The sequence below is a fragment of the Dysidea avara genome, chromosome 13, assembly GCF_963678975.1.
Source record: "Dysidea avara chromosome 13, odDysAvar1.4, whole genome shotgun sequence".
In the NCBI taxonomy this organism is placed as follows: Eukaryota; Metazoa; Porifera; class Demospongiae; order Dictyoceratida; family Dysideidae; genus Dysidea; species Dysidea avara.
The window spans coordinates 3,264,616-3,282,520 of record NC_089284.1 but is presented as its reverse complement, the minus strand read 5'-3'; the positions used below and the strand labels follow the sequence as shown (position 1 = coordinate 3,282,520).

Sequence of the window (17,905 nt, the reverse complement as noted above, 5' to 3'; positions counted from 1 at the left end):
ATATTTTCAGTTCTAATTGGTGGACTGACAGCATACCGATGAAAGTGACCGCAAGTACATGAGGTTAAGGGAACATGATGAGACTTCAACAAGACAGTGAATCAATTTAAAGAGCACAAGTAGTTTCTTCTTTTGTTCTAAAGTTGGCCAGGATAGGTGGTCCAGCATGCTGCTGAATCGAGAAAAGTCATTCATAATGAAATAGGGTGCACTCCTCTGGACTTTATCTAACTGATAGATTTGATATTGTACCAAGACATTACACAATTTCCATTCTGTTAGTACAGTTGTATGCTTATCTTATGATTTTTTTAGCAATTGAGTTGCAAACACTCTAATTGTGAATAAATTTATTCGTACAGCAGTCACTGCTACTTCGGCCACCAAAGTCGTGAGAAAATCTGTGCTCTGCTACCCCTTCAATTACAAATGAAGTGTTTTGCAGTGAAGGAATTCCATTTCCACCCATTTCTCGTTTTACTATTACCCTTAATGGGGTGCCTATCGATATCGAAATATCTGATTGGCTGTTCTTCACGTGATTTCACCAGCGATGTAACCGTGTCATACATTATCTATGATGTAACTGACACATCCTAATTGAAGGGGTGTACAGACTTTGCACATTACTACAAGCAGACAGAGCTCTAATTGAGGGTATACGGGGTACCTTGTTTTTTTTTCCCGGGATGACCAGCACCCCTTGCCACCACCCCCAGCACCAGATGGTAAGGTACCTTGTTAATAACTGCTTGGCAAGTTGCAGCAGTTAAAAATATAAGGTAAAACTCACTTTCTGCAGTTAGCTAATGTCACAGGTAACAAGGTGAGAGCTACAGTGTATGTAAGAATACAGGACCTGGTCTCAGATCGATTTATACATACATTCTAATAGAACAGTCAAGTAAAGTACATGTATACTCCACTGTTATAGAACAGCAATAATTTTCAAGATACGTAGTCTAGACCTGTTGCTGTATTATCCAGCATCCAAGAGCTAGAAGTGAGACTGCTAGATGCAGCCAAAATACTGACTTTGGGCATAGGGAATATATTAATCTTTGTTTTGGACTTTCAAGATGCTGAGACAAACACCATACATACATGCTTAACATTGCAAACTGAAACTCTTGATTTACAACCCCTGACAATATTGACATGTTAGCTTATCTCCAGTCTTCACACCGAGAAATTAGTATACCTTCATGTTGTTTTACAATCCGAGCACTGAGAAATAGTTACAACAACAGCTTTGGTGGTGGATTCAGATCAGAGGAAATTAAGAGCATGGGTTTCTCTCCATAGCTATAGGTGGTATAGAGACATAGATTATAGAGAGGGCCTTACGGCACTCTATGATCTATGGTAGAGGGTATGCATTAAAATGTGAAATGTCTATCTGTCCACGCAATACAGTAGTCAAAATGTTCTATCTCACCACCCCTCTATGCAACTTAGCAGACCTGAATGTATCACGTTGAACTGAAGTTTCACCTTAGCATCCTACTGTATCTGAAAGAGATTTTCAGCTAATTTTTAAATAGTGAATTGCATCAGATCACCATCACAGGTGGGTCCCACCAAGGAATAGAATATGGTGATTTGGCAAAGTGAAAAACAATGGTAACAAACAAATGCTCGTATAATTCATTGAGAGATGGCACAAGATTTGGCAAAACTCAGTACTGTTGTTTGGTGTTGTCAGCATCCTCCAATGTCTTTCTTCTTGTTCTTCCTGTGCCATCTCACTTCATCTGGATCAAATCCTTGTTGAGGGTGACCAAACTGTGCCCAATCTGGAGTAGCTGCCATGTAGTCCTCAGCTCTGAAGATCTCCCTACCATCACTGTTACCCCATCTTCTTATCTGTGCAGTGTACAGAATCACAATGACACATATTGTTTTAAGCTACAGCTACACATCATATGAAAGTAATTTTTACTGTAGTGTGAGCAGTGTTTACTTACTTAAATGCAAAATCAATAAAGCACATGCAGGCAACACATACATTATATACAGAGTTGCAAATATTTTAGAATCACTGCAATAGATAGGCAGAAGGGGAGAGGGGGGAAGCTAGGGGCCGTAACCCTGTAAAAATATGTTACATTTGTGTTCTAGTATCTATTGTAGAGCTGTACAACAATAACAATAACGCAATTATCATAATACCTATGTCATTATTGTGATGAATTTTTGTTATCTCAAATTTCTGTATATTAAAAAGCAGGCAAATGGTACTCTATAGTGAGTAAGCAGTGGCAGACGATATTTCCAAAAGATTATTACTGTGCCTGTAAAAGTACTCTTGACCAGACAACATTTCATTATCGAGATAATATTGTGATAAAACAATTTTTTGTTATTGAAAGCTTATCAAAATATAGGTTTTTTTCAGTTGGTGTTTCCAAGTATCTATAGGCTCTTTTGTAAACGCCATACAAAAATGTAGTAACACTAAAAAGTCTTCCAGAACAGCTTTTTATACAAATACCATATTTACTTGATTAAATGCTGCACCTCAAATAGTCGCCGCATTTGAATAGTGGGCTGCAATGAATGTTTCAATTGTGAGAATAGACGCCGCGGCTATTAATCAAGTTTCACATATAGCAGAATTCCACATAGCTTTATAAACAAGATGTCCTCTAACAACAAATTCAATGAAACATTCGTAAGTGACAGCATTTCCCATCATTACACCTTCATAAATTCTATCATTACACCTTCGTAAATTATTTTAATGCACGCCCTTGAATACATTTGCACTGTATGGCACAGGTTACTATAAATCACACTGTAGGCGCAGAAAACAATACGCTAAACACATGGCAAAGTATTTCAAATTGGCTTTGGATTAAATAGTAGCTGCATGTAATAAGTGTTCAAGTAAAATAAACACCACCCTCGAGTAGTAGCGGCCCTTGAATAGTAGCCGCATCAATTTTGGAGCTAAGGCTAATAGTAGCCGCGGCATTTAACCAAGTAAATATGGTAGCTTTTTAAAAATACTTATGACTACTTTGGTATTTTAGTAGTCGAAATGCTTCAAATTGTACCTATAAACAAATTGTGGTAAGCTTTAAGACATTGCAAAAGCTAAAATGGCTACAGCTTTTGAAGGGCACAGCCCTCCAGACCCCTGCTACAAGAGATTCTATACTCTGATCAGCACACCCTCACATCTACAACTCAATTGAAATTGATAGCTGGGGCGCACAGCACCATTTCTTTTCTTTCGATGCAGTATGCATGGGTTCACCAGTCATAATAATTTTATTTTACAAAAAGTTAACATACAAGTACACAAAAATTGGAATTTTCAACTAGAGTAGAGACCATAGCACATCGATAGTAAGTGCTGAAACAAGCTGGAGTAGTGCATGATATTAAATCACAGTAAGACAATAAGAAGTGTTATATCGCTACTGTGCTCAAGATACCATAATGGAAATGTACAGTAGGGATCCTCTTATCGTGATTTAATATCATGCACTACTCCAGCTTGTTTCAGCACTTACTATCGATGTGCTATGGTCCCTACTCTAGTTGAAAATTCCAAAAAAAAATTGCGTACTTGTAAAGTCAAAGTAATGAACCTTGACACTGTTGACAGCACTGGAATCTGCAAATGCCTGCCAAGTGAGTGATATTATTTAAGTAAATTATACATCAAATACACTGTAAATGTCCTTGCACAGGATATGCTACCTATCATATGAATACAAAAGCCCCTACAGCACCACACATAAAAATACGAGCTCACCAGTTGATGAAATTTCTCATAATCTATCCATGTGTGCCAATTACCCTTCACCTTAAACTGAAGAATACATTAACACACAAATCATGTGAACAAATTGTCACCTTACCTTCTTGTGTGCTATTAGTACACAATTAGAATGTTCATGTTCACATGCTATCTCATAGTCTTCTAGTAGGTCAGAAAGTTTCTGTACAAATCCAACAACCTGAATAGATAGAACTGTATACATTGGATATACATACACAAAGATGGGGACACCTCTTCATGCCAGGGGATATTGGCCATGGTGATGTTGGATGCTTTTGATTCTCCACAGTAGGTGACTCCTTTCACTTCAATGAAGTCAGGATTTCCTCGTGACACTAGCTCTGCATATTGCTGGATTTCATCTGTGTTCCAGGCCTTGACCAGAGTCAATCTGTACACTGTTCTCTGACCCTATACAATGACACATGAAAATGTAAATACTTTTGATTTGCAGAAGTGATGGAAGCTTATACTCTAAGGAAATTGTAGAGTGTGACTGTATTTACTATCACATTAATAAATAAAACAAGATACCTTCTCAGATAGAGCATCAAGACTGCTAAGAAATCTTGGCCAGAAATCCCTGAACAATGGTCTATCAATTTTCTTCAGACTCTCCTTAGTGCTAGCATCAATGCTAACATACAGTTGTGTCACCGGCAATAAATTCCTACAAGTACACAGGAGATTAATATACATACGCTTACATAACTACAATACATACACTACACTGCATAATAGGTCACAATTACTTACACACAAACATATACAAACTAAGTACCTGATAGCATCAGGAAATTGAGCATTGGTTACAAGGAATGTTGAGATTCCCTTCTCATGAAGCAACTTCACTAAAGCATTAATCTCAGGATACATTATTGGTTCCCCAACCAGTGAGAGGGCACAGTGACGAGCTTGCATCCCTTCAGCAAGTTTCTCTGGCTTCACTCCTGGCACTCCTACAACGTGACAAGTTCTGTAACATGACAATGTCAGACAGAGGGTGAAATAGTTGACTGATAAGGAAAAAGCTTTAGTGATTGTTTCACTGGAAAAGCATCTCTACTACAGAGAATGTCTCAGTTAAAAACAAAACCGCATGTGTACACATCACTATTGCATAGGTTAAATTCTATTGAAAGTATAACATAACCTTCTACCGCTAAACACAACATACTGAGAAGCCATCACAGCAGGTACTACACCTAACCACAATACATAACCAGAAGGACATTGTTGCCAGGAAGTTGTCATAGCTATGTTAACCAATTAATGCCATATTAGGTTGTTATCAGTTTAATCCTCTGCCACAAGTTTGCAGGGTATAAATAAGCGGGTCTGTTCATACTCAATTCAGTTAACGGTAGTAATGGCTGCAGGAGGGTTGAGCATAACTGTGGCTGATGCTAAGAGAGTCATAAACGAAGTAGTCAGTGCTCTCCAGGTGGGTAAAATATCACCGTAAGTTATAGCAATTAATAGTACAGGTACTTAGTGGATATATATTTGGGCTTGAGGACTGGCTCAGGGTGAGCCATTAGTGAGTTATATACACAAGTGAGAAGTTATTGGGTATTTCGACATACAGTATGTGTTTGTATGGTCACCAATGGTAAACATGTAACATTGCCCCATGATGTCTGTCTAGTATACAAACAGGTTGGCAACAGTTAATGTTAACTGTACAGACACATAACACACTGTACACAACGTATTGTTTTAGAACAATGATCAGAAAAGACAGTTTGGTGGAGTAGTGATGCCTCAACTGACCATCAGTGAAGTATACAAGGGAGGGTCAATAGGGAAAGGTACTACAGTACCAGGAGATTTTGACGTGGACCTTGTCATCTACACCAGATGTGAGTTACTCTGTACCTTGTATGTTGACTATAAATCTTTCAGTATTAAGTGCTTGTGCCCATAACAGGGTCTACTGTAGAGTATTCATTTATTTCCCTCTTTAGTCATGTGACTAACAACTAAAGCAAAGTGGATCGAGTAGGGATAAATCTGCATTCCACTACGTATTTGTTATCTGAGTGCACATAATTTTCTTTGTTTTAACACTTTTATCATCCTGAACTGTTTCCTAGACTTGTACGCTAAAAACTTTTAGGCCTACATATGAGACACATGCTTCACACTGAAACATACCTGCAAGAACCTTTAGTAACCTGTAAAGTGCCTCGTAACATTATTTTTAAACCCTCTATGAAGCAACACAAAGGTTTGTTCAACAGAATGCCTTATATGCCCAAATCTTTAGTATACCAGCTATGTACCAAACATTTTAAATTAAAAAGGCACACAGACAATATATAAAGCCATTGTAAGCTGATACTGTCACAACATTTGTAGCATTAGATGGTGTAAGCATCAAAACTTACAGGAAGGTGATGGAGGAATTTGATCAGTACCTGCGGTCACAACTAACAGGTCGCTACATCAAGAAAGGCATCAACGACCACAGTCTTCAGTTCAAGTATTCTAATGTGGGAGTTGACCTGCTGATAAGCCCACACTTTGACAGCAAGCAGCATTACTATGACTTATTGGAAACTATTGACAAGCAGAGTATTCCACTGTATGGGATTCTATGTAAGTAATGGTCAGTATAGTGTACTCTATCTGACAGGTTCAGCTGCTCAGCTGCCAAATGGCAAGTGGATTTTGTAAAACGATACCCTGACATAGTAAGTATGAAACACTCACTAGATACTTGCTTAATTATTATGCAATATGGGATAAGACCTTGTGAGAAATATACCTCTACTTACTTTGGGACCACACTGCAATGCCCTGGTTTCTGGAATACAAATTCATGTACACTGATGCAAATTGGACCATGGATAAGTAAAATTTGTCTGACTCCTGATTGTTAAGGTAGTTCACATTTCAGAGTGTTCTGCCTTTTTGAGGAGTTCCAATATATACCCAAACAATGTGACACAAAACACAAACTGAGTACTACTCCACCACACAGGTACGTGAGTACATCAAACGTGCCAAGGCATGGAGAAACAACACTTGGGATGATGATGAAGATGGAAGACCAAGTTCCTACCTGATGGAGTTACTAGTTATTAAAGCCTACGAGAAAGGAGGAGAATTAGATGCACCCACAAAGTGAGACAACTATCACACTTGAATACAGCACCTAATGAATACTGTCTCTTTCAGAATAACGCAAGAGTTAGTTAAACTGGTGTGTAACAAACAAATTGCGTAAGTGAACATATACCAGTACTTGTGTAAGTTATTGATACAAAAGCAATAACATATCACCTCCCTATACAGTGGTGGATCTAGGATTTTTAAAAGGGGGTTTCCGAAAGTTGGTATAGCTAATAAGGCATCTGATGATATTTCTCCAGAAAATTTTGAGAATTTAGAAGCTCTGAGATTGGATTTTAGGCTACTTTCAGTTAGCAATCACAACAGATCCAATACTTTAAACTGTAAATACTATAGCTAACTATAGGGCAAAGATGGTGACTATAAACTGTAGCTTTGATTGCTCTATTAGAGTATCTCAATTGTTTTTAATGCAGTGGGAGATGAAAAGTGAAGTGTTGCTGAGGGTTTAATAGCTGTAAATGGTGTCAGTTAAGTGCAGCTGCATGCATGCTACTGAAATACAATGGTATATAGTTGTTTTATATGGCAAATTGTCAGTACAACAATGTATTTAGACTTCCACTGAGCTAAATTAAAAGGGGATTTCTGTCGAAACCCCAGAAACCCATCTAGATATGCCACTGCTATAGTGTATAACTTTTGCTTGTGCCAGAGAAGTTTTATGCACAATATTAAGCAAGTTTTCTACCAGAATCTATTATTTGTAAGTGGTAGTACATAATCCTAAGCATTTATGGATACATCTGTAAAGTGCCTATTATGGCACCTGTGAAATGGCTCCAACTAAAATGAGTTAAAAGATTTACACAAAAGACATTGTCATGGTTGACCATATTTATAATGTACCTCTATCCAGGCTAAACCTGCATAACATGGATACTTTGGAACACACAAAAATGTCCTGTGTCCTCAGTTATTTATCAAAAGTGTCCTTTATCATAGAAGCCTTAAATAAGTGTCTGGATTATGCAGCACATTTAGGTGTCAGTGTTATCATCCTACTCATAAAGTTCATTATTTACTTGTCTCTACACACACATAGGGTTTACTGGACTCTGAACTACACAGCTGATAAGATATGGAAGTTCAACAGTCGTCAACCACCATATATCATTGATCCAGCAAACCCTTCCAACAACCTGTACCGCAGTGGTATTACTAAACTACTCACATACGCTCCGAGTGGATATGGTGGAGACTGGAGCAAGTTCCGATCTGAAATACACTCACTGGATCTTCGTCAGAGATACTACGAGACTTAATAGAAGCATGAATACCCTCACCATAATAATTGTGCAATTGGTCATTGTTTATTTTACATCATTATGTATTTGCTTGCTACTCTTGAATGTACCACAATAATGCTCACCTCTAAATTGCTTGATCATCTGGTAGTGGTTCTCCAGACATTCTTTTAGGATCTTCTCAGGATCATCCATCTTCCATTTCCACTCTGTCCCCACTGGATTAGTGTGATGTCTAACAAAAAAAATAACAAGTTATTATGTCCTTATTAGGGGTGTCCTGATTTCAGGAGGTATAAATGTGTGCACACTAACAAATTTGTCACAATCAATTGCATTCCACAATCAATTATTACAAAACTTACCTCCAGCAGAAGACACACTTGTTAGCACAAGCCAGACTGGGTGTGGTCTCCATGCAACGATGACTCTCAATACCATAGAACGTGTGCTTGTAGCATCCACCACGCCCACGTAACATGGACTTGGTCCATCGACACAATTTCACGCCAGAATGGGACCCAACCACACGATAGCCTGCATGGACCATACAACACTCTAATAGAACATACAGCCACATCAAGCTCCCACAAACAAGCAACAAGTAACCAAATACAATGATGAAAATTTTATTATTATGGGTATAGTGAGGTTACTAAGGGATACCTCAGAATTCAATCGTCAATCACAAGGGAAACACCCAATTAATTAATTTGACTGATGTGATGTCTTTATGTTGCTATGATCTATCTAGTGAATGTGTGTCGTTAAAGGTAATAAACAAGTTCAAGCTGGTGTGCTCTGTTTTAAATTATGAGGTGTGCATTCCATTAAAAATAGTGCAGTGTCATTTAAATTGGCACACTGCTATTATTTTCTGTAACAAAAACACACCTTGTTTAGTCAGTGAAGCTCTTAGGTTAGGAGTGACCATTTCTCTTAGTTCACCATTTCTCCTGCTGGCATCAGCATCTTTCTCCTTCTTGGCCTTCTTCATCTTGTGCACCACCTTCCCGATGTCTTCAACATCTACCAGACCACCAGTCTGCTTGCCGCCACCGCTGCCACTTTTATCATCATCTCCTGAGTCCTCTTCTGAACTAGTGGTCTCGTACATCAACTACAGCAGTACATAATACAACCATTGCACAGTGTATATATCACAGCACACACTGGTCCACATGCACCCATGACCTAACACATGCACACACACACACACATACACACCACAAACACAGAGATAGTTTACAGTCTTAACATACTTAAAAGTGTATCTTATATAGTTATGACAGAGTACCTCATCCTCCTGTTCATCCATCACTGCTGCAGTACTGTCCTTGTCTTGGCAGCAGCTACCAGTAGAGTCCATCCCTTTACCACATGCACAACTGTGTAGTCCTTCTTTGCTACTGCTACCACTGATACCGTCCAGAAGTTTTGTCTTCCAAGCCTTGAAGTCCTCTTCAATCCCTGCAACCAATACAGCTTAACATCTGTATTGCATGTACTGCATATAAATGAGTTTTGGTCACATTTTTCTCTCGTAGCAACTCTCTGAACTATACTTTTCTCAACAAACAAACAAAACAAACAAACAAAACAAACAAACAAAACAAACAAACAAACAAAAATGTTTAAAAGGTATAATTATGGTTAATTAATTAAAAGAAGACAGAAGCAAGAAAAAAAGAAGACAAGAAAATACAATAAGAACTAGATGAATAAAAAATTGGAAATTTTAAAATGGGAATAGGAATTTCTAAAAAAAGCCACGAAACAAGAAGGGATCGCTGGAGTGGTAATGTAAACCACAAATCTCTATTTTGACTCTGTCAAATATTTAGTTACATGCTCTGTCATTTTGAAGTGAGTCAAAATAGGGATTTGTGATTTAAATTACCACCGACAATTAAGAGAGTCAAAATAGGGATTTGTGGTTTACATTACCACCCCAGCGATCCCTTCTTGTTTCGTGGCTTTTTTTCAGTGATCCCTATTCCCATTTTAAAATTTCCAATTTTTTATTCATCTAGTTTGTGTACTTTTTATTAATCCAGTAATGGATCATGAGATTTCTTTTATTGATAAAAAAGACTGTTGTGAATAGTGTAATTTTGCATTCTGCATAGTAACACCGTCAACATTTCAGTACACACATGAAACTGATCAAATTGCAATGTACATACAGACTGAGAGTCTCCTAATTTGAGCTACAATTTACATTACTGGTGCCTTTAATAGCTGTCAAATTCAGTGCAAGGATTGTTGTTATACATTTGACTGCATTATACATCAGGGTGAACTCCCTTCAGACTGGAAGAGGGAATATGTAACACCAGTATACAAGAAAGGCCCGCATACTAATCCATCAAACTATAGACCTATATCATTGACTGCAAGTTGTTGGAACATAATTATCTTCTCCTCAGCAATATCTTCTCATTCTATTGACTACAATATCATGTGTACAAACTAACATGGATTTCTTTGATTGATAATGAAGACTGTGTAATTTTGCATTCTGCATAGTAACGCCGTCAACATTTCAGTACACACATGAAACTGATCAAATTACAATGTACATACAGACTGAGAGTCTCCTAATATGAGCTACAATTTACATTACTGGTGCCTTTAATAGCTGTCAAATTCAGTGCAAGGATTGTTGTTATACACTTGACTGCATTATTAGAGTATTTACATGGCTGCTCTATTAGAGAATTTAATCTGGATAACCTGCCCACGTACAATAATCACGGAGTGAAAAAACCACCTTGCAACAAAGTCATCAGCCCAGATTAAGCTTCCTGGCCTATACTGAGTTTAATAAAGACAGATTCTATTAGCCACAAGTAGCGCACACTAAAAAACTTAACTCTGAATGCAATCGTGTATGGCTTCTCGAGTGTAATGGCATTTTGGCAGAAGAAACGGCCCGGTTTGGGCTGTTTCCATCCGAAAACGAAATCAAAAATAGGTCATGGACACGCACAATGATCCATTCAGCAAGCCTTGTTACTTTTTATCCCAGGATTCTCCTTGTAAACTTCGCTATGCCTGTGAAAGAATAATAATAATAATAATAATATGAACAAACTGGCAAATTTCAGTGTTGTCTGAAATACACATATTGTTTCTTTTTCACTTGATACTTACTAGTGGACCAATACTCATTGCAAATAACAACTAGAGGGTTGTTTTGAGTTGAAGGATGCTTTCTAAGGTGGTTTTTAGGTGTGCGTTCTATTAGAGCTTTTGCAAAAAAACATGGACGATCCCTATTATGAACCCACTATCGTGGTTCATGATAACACACACACGCACGCACGCACGTACGCACGCACGCACGCACGCACGCACGCACACACACAAAGAGACTATCACTCACCTCCATGTTTGCTGGCTGCCACATTCTGATCACCATCAGCTCTCGGGAGAACTCTACTAGCAGACAACTGGCCCAGCCACTGGTCAATATTATGAGCCACCTGGATAATAATACATAACAAAACGAATAGGACATAATAGCCAGGAAGAAATGAAGATACTCATAACCAATTGAGCATTTAGAAATATAATACACAACCTGTATTCGTTTTGTTTCTGAAAAATAACTTCATAATTACCATGTTAAAGTTATCTCCATATTCAGAATTCCCCAGTCCAAACACTGCATACTGCATTCCAGACAGCATTGATTTCTGTACTCTAAAGTCTGCCACTGTGTCACCCAGCCATTGGTAGAACCAGCTCACTCCAGTGGGTGGCTGTCCATCAGTGTACGTGGACACAATGAACACACACAACCTCTTCCCATCATTCTACAATAACCAAGAAAACCTGCTACACCCAAGATGACTGATTTCAAATCAAAATGTATCACTCTCTACTGTTAAATGCATTCAAAATGAGTTTAGAATGATATTTGCAGGACAAGCTGTAATCACTCTTACTTCCTGTGTTAGAGCATCTTCAGGGTCACACGTAGCAAGATTGATTATCTCACAGTCCAAATTTCTTGCTCTGACCTCATCTGCTAAACTATCAGCATAACTCTGTGAACATTATCAAACATATCTCTATATCACAAAAAACAAGGTTCACTTACCTTTGCAGTGCCTGTCTGTGTCCCATAAAACACCTTAACATCTGCTACCTGTATAGGATAGGGTTGAACAATAGACATTATTCTTCTACATGTAGTTATAGTGGAGCACAGTATCAATGGCAAATAAAGTAGGCCCTCAGTTATCTGATTCTTCATTTAAAGTATTTTGAGAGCAGGTGTATGCACAAGCATATGTTCTATTAGAGTATTTTGAAGTATGGCAGTACTGTACGTGTATCATGAGATTGTCAAGGTTTGTTTTACTGTTAAGCAAAAAAAAAAAAAAAGCAATCCCCCATGACAATTTATCAGTGTTGGTTAGATATTCCCCAAACATACTTTCAGAGCAACCCAAAACGCTTTAAGGTAAGTTCTTTGGAAGTTGATAGAATTTTCTAAAGACCAGCATAACTCAATAATGGCTAATGGTACTAACTTCATTAAATTAAATTAAAAAATGTTGATTTGGTACACTGCAGTAGGTATAATACATGCATCATGGAATTACAATTATCTTCTTTTGTATCCGTTTTGTGTTAATTTGTGGGTAGAGTGTTAATGACTACAATCATCCAAACAATTCACTTCACTGCATAAGTGAAGTGAATATGCAAGTACACTCAAACATCCACAAAAAAAACAACAACCCAGTAATATAATGCCACTAAACAGTTAAGAAGCTTACCCATGTAACAAGAGTCAATAAGGAAAAGCAAGGACTCAAGTGAACAGAATTAACACATCAATGTGTGTAAAAGCTTTGACTTTTTTACTGGCAAAAGGAGGCTGGAATAAACATAGGAATGTCATGCCTACATAACGAAGGCTAACCTAATAAAGTTATTACTATCAGTGGTTGGCGCAATTATCTGTACCATCCAACCCTACTCTACCCTACTGAAACTAAGATAGTTGTGTTAAGTTGAAGATCAGATGACATACAGCAAAGGTTCATGTTAGCCATATGGTTTATTCAGAGAACCTATTTCGGAAGGGTACTGCTAAAAGTTATGTACCAATCAAAAGCTTTTCTTCTGTTAAATTCAATGGTGTAATCAACCCTGATGGTTTGACTTCATCTTCAATATACACGATCTATTGGAGACTTCTATCATGCTTGACGTATGAAATATTGGACAAGCAGGCACCAGCACTCCTGATAAAGAAGTAAAGAGTGTCCAGGGAGCCTAAAAATATTTCAAAGTCTATTATGGCATTACTTTTTGTGATTAAAAAAGTATGATGAATTCTTTCTGATGCTTATTTCATGTCGTACCTCCTCTGGCTGTAGACAAAATCAGTGTCTGAAGTTTCACCTTGACTCCTGTGACTTAAAGTCTTTCCAAATATTGACCAGTGACTTTGCAATATTTATATTTATTCAAAATTTCACTGACCTTGCATGAATTTTGTGGCCTCATCACTGAATTATTGTGATGCCAGTCACAGAATGACCTACAACTACAGTGACTGTGCAACACCCCCTTGTCTGTTTTGAATGTACCAATCTACACTGATAACTGGTCAGAACTTTACCACTTATAACAGACGCCCCCTCAGGGTCTATTTATCTGAGTAAGGTGTTACACTGTTACATGCATGACAAAGCAAAATTAAAACACTCACAGAACGTTTCTTTTTAGTGCTGGTACCAGGCTTCCTACGCAGCAAGTGTACTATGGTGTACAGTGTAGTACAAACAATAGCTAGTACTGTTAGCAGCAGGGACCACGAAGACACATCAACATCCATAACATAGATCACCTCTAATATTTTCGCACACCCACGTGTAATGCTGTGACGTAGAAAACCTATTTCACCTTTCTCAATTTGTGCGGCTTCCTGAACCTGTGCTCGAAAGCTGTATCAGCGAGTTGGTAGTTCAAAATGTCTGAGACGTGTTTCTCTAATCTCCCGAACTTTAGAGAAGTCGGTGGGGGAAATTTAGTTAATAAGGATGGCGATAAAGTCAGGAGTGGGGTACTCTATCGATCATCGAGGACAGATTTCCTCACTCAGGAAGAGGTCAACACCTTCATTGGATTTGGATTCAAATCTATCATTGACATGCGCAACAGATCTGAGTTCGAAAGGGCAGATGGCGCCAAGCTACTGGGAAACTACTACGAGCCCTTTGTGTTAAAGAGGGGCAATGCCACCCCTCTCAAGCCTTCACTTCGTTGGGGAAGAAAGCTGAAAAAGGATATGAAGAATGCAGAAAAGCAGAAAGACGACTCAGGAGACCCTCAGTTTATTGGCAAAAGATATATGACTAATCTGCTGACAAGACCTTTCTTCATGCACTTGTTTTACAAAGTGAACTTTATCTGCCGTTATCTATCGCTGATTCTACTTGGAATTGACTGGTTACTTGGCACGCATTTATTTGCCAAATATTTTGCATGGCACCTAATTAATTCACGGTCACTGGTCATTCAGTACGTAGACATGTTGGAATACGGCAAATATGTAATTAAGGACATTCTTCAGCTTCTACTGAATGAAGAAAACCTCCCCACTGTCATCCATTGTGCTCATGGCAAGGACCGTACTGGACTAGTTGTAGCTGTTGTACTGGCCTGTATCGACGTGGATGAAGAGGATATCTTTGCCGATTATGCTGAGTCTGAGGTATGTGATACTGGTATGTAGAAGACAGTAAAACACTTTCGTTGATTGTAAACTGATGTAATATACAGATGAGTCAATAGAAGCCATGATACTAGGGGATACCTCAATATTTTGGCTATGAGCAATTTTTTTCTGTTTATGAAATTGTGGGCATGTGTACAGTTAATTGTTTTAGTGGTCTACCCTAAAGTGTCACAAACCATCTACGTGGCCACAAAATTGTGTCTCACAAAGTGACCATTATAAGGTTTGTCACAAATCTTTTGTAATTTTTATACCACATAGGCTGGGCTAGCACCTATCAAGAAGAGAGTGATAAAAGAGATTGGCAAGTATGGGTTAGATGAGAAGTTCAGTAGTGCTGAGGCAAAAACAATGCAGGAAGTCTCCATGGAAATAAAGAAACGGTGAGTGAATATACGACAACTTCTTAGACCATTAGTACACTTACATAAAGATTTAAGGTTGTTTTAATAGTCACAGAGATTCACGGTGACAATCATATTTATTTTGACACTATAAAACAAGTATGTATATGTACATTGTAGAAATGTTCAATTGTAGTAAAAATGTTGAGTGTCATTCAACTCATTGTGTATACCATTGAGGCAGTGTTGGCAATGAAAGTCTCATGTAAACCGACATTTATTTTTATATTCCTGGGAGAAAATAGAGCTTTAAGTAGTTACTTCATCCATTGCAAGACATCAACACATCTCTACATCAAATTATTAGCTATGCAACACGTCTTTAACACGTCTTTGCATCAAATTATTAGCTATGCAAATTTTTATAGCTTGGTCACATGCAATTGGCTGGCTGTATAATCCTAAGGTGCTTCTGCCATAAATTATTGGACATACTTAGAGCAGTTTTAGGCGGGTTTGGTAGTGTGAATGCAGTGTTGGGCAAGTTACTTTGTAAAAGTAACTAGTTACATATTACATATTACTTGCAACTGAACTATTTAGTTACAGTTACATATTACCCATAAAATAAAGTAACTGTAATAATATTACATATTATATTACTTTGTGTCCACAGCCTTAAGCTGTCACATGTGAAACTACCACCTTATCACGTGACATGATTGTGTTGTTGGACAATGTACAAATCTTGGTTATAAGTAAGAAGCTAGTTCATTCAATAGGCCTCGTTACTCCATTGTGGTTAGGCGTTACTCAGAGGATTACTAACGAGATTAGTAACTTCGTTACTTTTAGTAATAATATTACGTCATATTAGACTCGTTACAGTAATTATATTACTTAGGTAACGCGTTACGTTTGTAAGTAAAGTATCTTGCGTTATATTACCTGTTTTCATAGCGTATTTCGTTATATTACTTTGTTACCACAAAAGTAATAATATTACATAACGCGTTACTTATGTAACGCGTTACTCCCAACACTGTGTGAATGTGTAGAAGGAAATGATAATGGAATCCTAGCTAATACCCATTTTTTAGAAGAGTTCTGCTGTATTTTGCATATCACTGAAGTAGTTTGTTAAGATGTTTAATAACTTGGGACTGAACAGTCTTGCTCCAAATCTGTTCTTAGAAATTGAAGGCTTATATTAAATCGTGTACTGAAGTGCTTTGAAACCAGCTATTCTAACTGTAGATGGTAGGATGATTTTTTTAATTTCATAGCAGAGCAGTATCAAGGCTAACATAAAAATAGTGAATGGTGCACAGTATAGCAAGTAAGACCATCATTATTATATTACTTGTTTCCCATCACCCAATGGAACAAAAACTGATGCGGGCGGGAGGTGATTATTAATTATTAATTATACACTTGACCCTTGCTATTTCAGCCTCTGACTGCTCTATTAGAGTATCTCAATCTTGAAGGCTGCCAGCCTATAGGTACACCTATGGAGGGACTTCCATCCTTTTGCTATGTTTATATACACAGCTAATGCATTTACCTTATAAAGCTTAGTCACTCTGTGCCTCTTCCATCATGAAATAGTGCATTCACGTGATCTATCATCAAATCATTAAAATTTGGTGCAGCTACCTAAAAATTGATGCGGGCAGTGATGGGAAACAAGGAATTTAATAATGATGGCCTAAACTTTGGAGGGTCCTGAAAAGTTAAACAAATGAAGCAGTGATTATGGAGGAGACTCAATTTATGCTTGGTCATCATAAATGCTACACATGATATATTTCATCAGTAAACTGGTAGTAGTTGGAATCATTGTAATCTACTACTATGCAATGATGTAAGATCAAGATACTCGAATAAAGCAGTCATCCTAACACAACAACCATTCTAATAGAACAGTCACGTATAATGTGAAGGCACATTTGGACTTGATGGTTGAGTAGTACCATACCTGTGGTCATGAACTTAATTGAGAGTGTAAAGCCTCTTGCAAAATATATATCTAAGAACACTTCATCAGTTGCTTGTCTGTATGGATACCACATGTGTAAGCATGTACACTTGTATCCTTTCAGGTACGGCAGTTGGAATAATTACATTGAGTCAACTGGGTTTACAAGAGAGGACCAGAAAAGACTGAAGGAAGTGTTGTTAGTCAAACAAACGACATCTGACTAATTAATATGTAATTTGTAAATACATGCACTGACTGGCACTGAAGCACAAACTCTTCTCTGACATAATATATTGTTGTCAACTTCTCATTATGTGTATATGGTGAAGATTATAGTTTTAAAGTGTGGTTTATCTTTTGAGAGATGCGATTTTCAAGAATAGCAACTTAACAAGAATACAGCAACTTTTTTCAACTTGCTAATGGACTGAGATCATCAAACAGCTTTGGGCTGGACTGGAAGAATCAGCATGAAAGCTGCTCTGTATGTATAGTGTTGGACACCTATGTAGCATCTGTTCCATGTTTTGGTTGTATGTGCATTCCAATCTGTTCACTGCTGGATGCTATTAATTGCCAAGAGAGTGTTGGTGGTGTGGCAGCTGTAGGGAAATCCTATGCACTTTCTTATACACC

The 17,905-nt window shown here is 37.7% G+C and overlaps 3 protein-coding genes across 3 annotated transcripts; 2 read left to right on the top strand and 1 right to left on the bottom strand.

Moving 5' to 3' along the window:
* Positions 1-1,598: 1,598 nt before the first annotated feature.
* Positions 1,599-14,078, bottom strand: LOC136242875 (S-adenosyl-L-methionine-dependent tRNA 4-demethylwyosine synthase TYW1-like). The gene is made up of 15 exons (XM_066034368.1): positions 13,913-14,078; positions 12,287-12,334; positions 12,132-12,233; positions 11,805-11,999; positions 11,567-11,666; positions 9,476-9,648; positions 9,073-9,298; positions 8,544-8,715; positions 8,304-8,413; positions 4,575-4,752; positions 4,328-4,463; positions 4,025-4,204; positions 3,873-3,971; positions 3,767-3,823; positions 1,599-1,866 (listed from the first exon to the last, which is right to left on the bottom strand). Exons 1-15 carry the CDS (start codon positions 14,036-14,038, stop codon positions 1,702-1,704), a joined length of 2,067 nt encoding a protein of 688 aa, XP_065890440.1. The 5' UTR covers positions 14,039-14,078; the 3' UTR covers positions 1,599-1,701.
* Positions 5,081-8,283, top strand: LOC136242926 (2'-5'-oligoadenylate synthase 1-like). The gene is made up of 7 exons (XM_066034430.1): positions 5,081-5,237; positions 5,517-5,655; positions 6,155-6,380; positions 6,432-6,489; positions 6,780-6,922; positions 6,977-7,021; positions 7,977-8,283. Exons 1-7 carry the CDS (start codon positions 5,163-5,165, stop codon positions 8,194-8,196), a joined length of 906 nt encoding a protein of 301 aa, XP_065890502.1. The 5' UTR covers positions 5,081-5,162; the 3' UTR covers positions 8,197-8,283.
* LOC136242923 (uncharacterized) lies at positions 14,078-17,622 on the top strand. The gene is made up of 3 exons (XM_066034427.1): positions 14,078-14,917; positions 15,203-15,324; positions 17,391-17,622. The coding sequence occupies exons 1-3, from the start codon at positions 14,174-14,176 to the stop codon at positions 17,491-17,493; spliced, it is 969 nt and encodes a 322-aa protein (XP_065890499.1). The 5' UTR covers positions 14,078-14,173; the 3' UTR covers positions 17,494-17,622.
* Positions 17,623-17,905: the final 283 nt, after the last annotated feature.